At 52.4% G+C, this 7333-nt stretch overlaps 1 protein-coding gene across 1 annotated transcript; it reads right to left on the reverse strand.

Annotated features, from left to right (window-relative positions):
* Positions 1 to 813: 813 nt before the first annotated feature.
* On the reverse strand, positions 814 to 3567 carry slitrk4 (SLIT and NTRK-like family, member 4; the record flags this gene model as incomplete). Its single annotated transcript, XM_084041833.1, has 1 exon — positions 814 to 3567. Exon 1 carries the CDS (start codon positions 3526 to 3528, stop codon positions 814 to 816), a length of 2715 nt encoding a protein of 904 aa, XP_083897959.1. The 5' UTR covers positions 3529 to 3567.
* Positions 3568 to 7333: the final 3766 nt, after the last annotated feature.

Genomic DNA, 7333 nt, shown 5'->3' on the forward strand with positions numbered 1-7333 from the left:
TACGTGTACCACTTTAGATCTATTTAAATTTTGGCTGTTTAAAAATAGCAGATGTACAAGGTCACAAACGCATCGCGAAAGCAACACGTTGTGAGCTTGTAGATCAGCTATTTTTAAACAGTGTGTGTGTGTGTGTGTGTGTGTGTGTGTGTGTGTGTGTGTGTGTGTGTGTGTGTGTGTGTGTGTGTGTGTGCGCGCAAAGGGGAACAAACCACATCATTGCCGCTGTTTCCTCTCCAAGAGTTTGTGACGGTCGAGGTATTCTCTCAAAGACTCAAAGAAAAAAAAAAGGAAAAAAGTACCCATTTCAATAGCAGCAAAAAGAAAAAAATACTACAACTGTCTGATTGTTTTGAGGGTGTTCCTTGTTCTGTTTTGTTTTTAAGTTCATTCATTTCCACGTGGGATTGTTGGGACATGTAGCAATGATGGCATGGATAATCCAAATGTATTTTACAGTGAAATATAGAATCCACGCCGATTCTTCCACTACTTAGCATTTTGTAGTGTGTGGAGCCATTTTGTCCGTCGCTGCATTGGTCATTAAGGATTTCCTGAAGGCACTTTTTTTGCTGTTGGTGATTGTGTGTGTGTGTGTGTGTGTGTGTGTGTGTGTGTGTGTGTGTGTGTGTGTGTGTGTGTGTGTGTGTGTGTGTGTGTGTGTGTGTGTGTGTGTGTGTGTGTGTGAGTGTTGAGTGTGAGTGTGTGAGAGAGAGAGAGAGAGATGGCCGTCTGCCCGCCTGTGCGTGTGTGTGCGTGTGTGTGCCTGCGTGTGCGTGTGCATGTGTGTGTGCGTGTGTGTGTGTGTGTATGTTACATCTTGCTGAGTGCAGTCTGCTCCTCCAGAACCTGCAGGTAGTCAGGTGTTCCCTGGAGCTTTGCCTTCAGCTCATAGTACTCAGTCTTCCGCTGCTCCACCACCATCTTACTGTGGTTGCCTCCTATCAGCGACACCTTCTTCGTCCGCTTGTCCGGCGGCTTCTCCGGGTAGCGGATCTCGAAGCCGCCCATGCTCCCCATGCCGCCCATGCCGCTCATGCTCCCCATGCCACCCATGCCGCCCATGCTGCCCATGCCGCCCATGCCGCCGAAGTCCCTCTTGCCGTCCAGGAAGTTCTGGATGAACATGTTGGACTCTCGCCCCGGCAGGAACTCCTCCAGCTCGTCGATGGTGCTGAGGCGCTTGTTGCGCTCCAGCGTGGCCATCAGCGCCGCCTCCTTCTCCTTGTCGGCGGCGCTGCGCAGGATGATTTTCTGCCGCTGCGACTCGCCGAACTTGAAGCCTCCGTCCGAGTCGGCGGAGGAGGAGGAGGAGCGGCCCATCATCATCATCCCGCAGGTGTGGCTCTTGCCGATGTGCTCGATGGTCTGCGGGATGAACGGCTCGCCCCCCAGGTCGTCCCCCGGGACCGAGCCCTTCTTGCCGGACTTGTGGCCGTGCCGCCGCAGGTGCAGCGACATGGAGCTGCACTCCTGGCCGCCCCCCAGGCCCTCCTGCCGGCCCGCCGGCTTCTTGTTCCTCCTCAGGACGAACACCAGCAGGCAGAAGGCCACGAACACGGTGAGAATCAGGACCACCAGGATGCTGAGGATCATGATGGACAGCGGGACGGGGCCTCCCGGCGGGGCCTTGCCCACCCCGGCCGGCGACATGGAGGTCAACACCGGGGTGGCGCCGGTGAGTATGAACGGAGGCCGGGCGACCAGCTTGGGGCAGAGGATCTCGTTCTTCAGCAGGAGCAGCTCGATGTTGGCGAATTGCACGGGCGACGCGCACCGCACCTCGGTGGACACGCCCTTGCCCAGCTTCTCCAGCCAGAGCTTGAGGGCGACCAGGTCGCAGGAGCACTCCCACGGGTTGCCGTCCAGGTCGATGTGGATCAGCGAGCGCAGCTGGTCCAGGACGCCGCTCACCGGCAGAGTCATGAAGTGGTTGTTCTTCAGACTGAGCCGGGCCAAGGGGACGCCGGCGAAAATGTACACGGGGAGGCTCCTCAGCACGTTGTTGTTGAGATACAGGAGCTGCAGGTTTGGCATGGAGCCGAACGTGCCGGCTAGGATCTCCTTTATGGCATTGTATTCCAAATGTAGGTACTGCAAGTTCGTCAGGCCCAGAAACATCTCCGGGTGCAGCTGCTCCAGCTGGTTCCCGTTCAGAAACAGTCTCCTGAGGTTGGTCAGGTTCGTGAACACGCCCTTCGGGACGGTGACGATCTGGTTTGAGCCGAGGTGGAGCAGGTCCAGGCCCTCGAAGCCTTGGAAATCGGACGGGCTTATGTCGTGGATGGAGTTTCCGCTCAGGTGGAGCTTTTTGGCATTGGGCGGTTTGGGGATGAGGTCGGCAACGCTCTTAATCCTCTGCTCCTGGCACGTGAGGCTGATGCCAAAGTCCGACTGGTGGGCTTTGCACGTGCAGGGCTGCGGACACGCGAGCGGCGGCGTCCGCGTCTGAAAGGACACGATCTGCGTGTTTCTGCCGAAGGGCGGCAGACCGGCGGCCACAATGCCGTTGCCGTAGATCTTAGACGGGTCCGTGGTTTTGGAAGCTTTGGTGGCTACCGGGGACACGGTGGTCGTCGGCGACATGTCCGACGGCGACAGCCTGTTTTCGGGGTGCGCGGGCGGCATCCGCACGTCAAAGTCGCTCCCCGTTCCCATCGGACAAAGTTCCTGCTTGTTGGTCTCCTTCAGGAGCCTCCCGTACAGGTCGCTGGGCGTCTCGCAGACGGCCTCGCCGATGAATATGTTATAGGGCATGTTTTCCAACCACGCCTTGAAGGGCGCCAAGTCACAGGTACAATTCCACGGGTTGTCGTCCAGCTGCAGCTCCACGATGCGTCCGATGTGCTCCAGAACGCCCAGGTAGGGGAGCTTCTGGATCCGGTTGCCCCGTATGTCCAGGTGCGTGAGCGAGGCGAAGCGAAAGATGTTGTCCGGCAGCGCCTGCACGAGGTTGTCGTTGAGGATGAGAACCTTGAGCCTGTGCAGCTTGTTGAAGGCGCCCTTCTCGATGTACCTGATGAGGTTGTAGTCGGCCTGCAGGTACTCCAAGCTCTCGATGCCCTGGAAGGTGTCGGCGCGCAGCGACGTCAGCTCGTTGTTGTTGAGGTGCAGCTGCTTCAGCGCGCTCAGGCCGGCGAACGCGCCGCCCTCCACGCTCTGCAGCCTGTTGTTGCCCAGCTGCAGCGAGACGGCGTGGCTGAAGTTGAGGAAGGAGTTGGGGTAGAGGACGATCAGCGCGTTGTTCTGGAAGTTCAGGTGGTAGAGCTGCGAGGCCGGCGGCACCAGCTGCGTGGGCCGGTACACCGTGATCCTCTCGCAGTTGACGTACAGCACGTTCTCCACCGACATGCAGGAGCACGCGCTGCACGTCTCGGCCATCGGGAGATCCGAGGAGGAGGAGAGGGACGGGTAGGCCACGGGGTAGCCCTCCTCCGATGAGTAGGGGGAGGAGGAGGATGAGGAAGAGGAGGAGAGGGTGCCGGAGATGGATGAAGAAAAGGCTGCCAGCAGGACTACGAGCAGCATCTCGCCGGTTAGATATCCTCCTCCAGAAAACCATTTAGTGACCTTTACGGGAGACACGCAGACACGCACACACGCACACACGCACACACACACACACACACACACACACACACACAATCTTAGATCCGCTAATCGGGGACTTACCCACATACATGCAAACAAACACAGACACAAGCATGCCATATGTGTGCAAGCAAGTGCACACGCACACACGCACACACACAAACACACACACACACACACACACACACACACACACACACACACACACACACACACACACACACACACACACACACACACACACACACACACACACACACACACACACACACACACACACACGCGAGGCAAAAACACATTTGTCGTGTATAAATGCAGGGAATTATGCTCTATATCACATCTGGCATGCTGTGTGTGTTTTTATTTTATTGTAATTAAGCTATTTTTAACAGCTCACAGCAGCATTACGGGTGTTTCAGACGGGTGTTATGTATCATGCTAATGCTGTTAAACACACACCCCTCAGTGTGTAAGTGATCAACCAAGCACACTTAATTCCATTGTCAGCAGCCTTCCTTCATAATGCCCGTGTTGCAGTGAATGACACATCGGGCTTCAACTATAGACCCAGAATCATTCATGCTCCGCTGTAGCGCAACCTGAAAAACTCAAATTGCCGATCTACAAGCTGACTATGCATCGCGTCCCTCGATGCATCGTCAGCTTGTAGATCAGCTTTTTTTTTTTTTTTTTTTGCCCACCCCCGTGTGCGACTATACCGTCGGGCGACGCAGTATAAATCATAGGCTCAACAGTGGAGCAACACAGACAGCTGGCGGTGATCTGACTGGTTTAGAATATAGGAACTGTGACTATAGATTCTTCTTTATTTCAGTTGGAACTGAAGTATAGCTTATATAGATCGATATACATACATACACGCACGCACGCACACGCACACTCACACACACACACACGCACACGCGCACGCGCACACGCACACGCACACACACACACACACACACACACACACACACACACACACACACACACACACACACACACACGCACGCCTATATATCCAACAGAAATAAAGTCAAGTTCAGCAGGTTCCCGAATTCTTATCATTGGTCACCAGCATCACCACACCGCTACACTAGGCTATGATGGAGAGAGTAGGCATGTCGGGGTTAAAGAGAGAGAGGAGGGGGGGGGGGAGGGGGTGAGAGAGAGAGAGAGAGAGAGATAGGGGGGAGAGAGAGGTGGGGGAGACCCAATGCTGACATTACTGTGGTGGTTTCAGTTATAGACATGTCGCGCCCTGGGCGCTTTGCAAGCCCGCAATTGTGATTACAAAACTATATATATATATATATATATATATATATATATATATATATATATATATATATATATATATATATATATATATATATATATATATATATAATTTTTAGATGCACTGAATCGGGTGACTTACCCAAAGCGGAGATGGTGAGGAAGGCTCTTTGGCAACGCATTGAGACGGACGTGCGGAGCTGTGCGCAACAGAGAGAGAGAGAGAGAGAGAGAGAGAGAGAGAGAGAGAGAGAGAGAGAGAGAGAGAGAGAGAGGGGAAGAGAGAGAGAGAGAGAGAGGGGGGAAGAGAGAGAGAGGGGGAGAGAGAGAGAGAAAGAGCCTATACAGTAGGTACCGCGGACAGACAGACAGACAGACAGACGGACCGGACGGACGGGCTCCTCCGGCGCTCCGCTCCGGTTTCAGCAGATGATGCGGCGCTGCTTCTTGCCGACGGGCTCCTCTTGTTTGAGGGAGAAATCAGCCCTGTGCCTCCTCGGTCCTCCTCCTTGTCCCCAAGGCTGTCCTCCTCCTCCTCCTACCTCCATGAATGAGAGGAGAGGAGCGGAGCGTTCATTTAGCTTCTCCACCGACCGGCACAACCAGGAGGAAGGAAGAAAAGAGAGAGAGAGAGAGAGAGAGAGAGAGAGAGAGAGAGAGAGAGAGAGAGAGAGAGAGAGAGAGAGAGAGAGAGAGAGAGAGAGAGAGAGAGACCGGGCTACTACAGATCTTGCGTCCGATGGCTCCGCCGGCAGCAGCGCGTCAAAAGAAGAAGGATTGGGGGGCGAGAGGTGACGGTTGATCCGGCGGGACAACTCCGGTATTCCCGCGGAGGAGGAGAGGAGAGGAGGAGAGAAGGAGAGAAGGAGAGAAGGAGAGGAGCTGGCGATGCGAGGAGGGGGGGGGGAGAGGAAGAGAGAGAGGGAGAGGGAGGGAGGGGGAGAGGAGAAGAAGGGTGAGAACTATGCGTCTGCTATCGTCGCAGCAGCAGCAAAACCCCCCCAATGATCCAATAAAGAACGATGTGGTTTTTGTCGGGTTGAAACCCTGTATCTCCCCCCCCCCCCCCCCCGGGTAAAAATAAATAAATAACCTAAATCTCTTGATCAGGCTATCATCATCATTATTAAAATGAACAAATAATAAAATAATGAAAATAACAGATGTAGCCTATATATTATATATAGGCTATAGCCTACACAATCTCACAATGCCAGCTTTATAATTGCATGTATAAGATCGGCTGTTTCCACTCAGATCAAACGCGTTGCCACGCTGTGTGTCATGATCCATGAGACGGGGCTTTCATTTAGAGAGAGAAAGAATAACGATTTAAAAACATTAAAAAGTTGCAATACGGAGAAGATACGAGGTTTCTGCCCGACAACGGACAACCAGAGGAAATGCTCGGACTCACGCGAGTGGCTGGACCGAAAAGTGTCCTCCAGGGCCAAAGAAGAATAATGATGATTATTATTATTAGTATAATAAGTTCCCATAGGTTCCAGTACAGTGTTCCATCATCATGCTGTATCCACTCAGTCGAAAAAGACAGAAAGACAGAAAGAGACTCCAGTGGTTCAGTGTTAAACTCCTCGGTGTGAAATCAAGTTCATCCGTAGCTTTATATTATAACGTTATAATGATCGTTATAACCGTTATAACAACGCGGCAGCCGTTGCGCGATGTTGTCGTTGCAGATGATAATATATTCCAACATTTCCATTCCAACGAGGAGGAGAAAGAAGAGGAGGTGATGGGAAAAAACACACAGAAGACGGATGAAAAAAAAAGAGGATTCTCCTCTCTCTCTCTCTCTCTCTGCCTGTCTATCTCTCTCGCTCTGCTATAGAGGAGAAAAAACAGGACCGGTGCGTAAAAATAAATAAGTGAATGAATAATGTAGTTTTTTATTCAGCCTGGTAGGTCGTTATTATTGGTTCCGCAGCCTGAGGGAAGCCTCTGCAAACTCCAACAATTATTCAATCCATCATCCATGGTGCCGTTTCCCTTCTCCCAACAACATAAGATCTTTATGTTAGAATGATCAACATGTCCGCCCGAAATGTCATGTTAGTCTCTATGCATATTTTGTATAGATCCCCCCAAAAAACACCCGATCGGTTCGATTGCAGATCAATATGTATAAAGGTTTTTTTTTTCGTGTGTGTGTGCGCGTGCATGTATTTTTTTTTAATCCCAGAGCATGTGTGTGTTGATGCTCCTTCTGTCTGCAGCCCCGCATCCACTGGAGCCTCTGACCACACTGAATACTGTATACCGAGAGAGAGAGAGAGAAGAGAGAGAGAGAGAGAGAGAGAGAGAGAGAGAGAGGCAACCGAGCGAGAGAGAGAGGGGGATGGGAGAGAGAGAGTGGACGGGCTAGATAGAGATAGGGAGAGAGAGAGAGGGAGAGAGAGAGAGAGAGAGAGAGAGAGAGAATAGAGAGAAGAGAGAGAGAGAG

The sequence above is a fragment of the Gymnoscopelus microlampas genome (assembly GCF_963454915.1).
Source record: "Gymnoscopelus microlampas genome assembly, chromosome: 18".
In the NCBI taxonomy this organism is placed as follows: domain Eukaryota; kingdom Metazoa; phylum Chordata; class Actinopteri; order Myctophiformes; family Myctophidae; genus Gymnoscopelus; species Gymnoscopelus microlampas.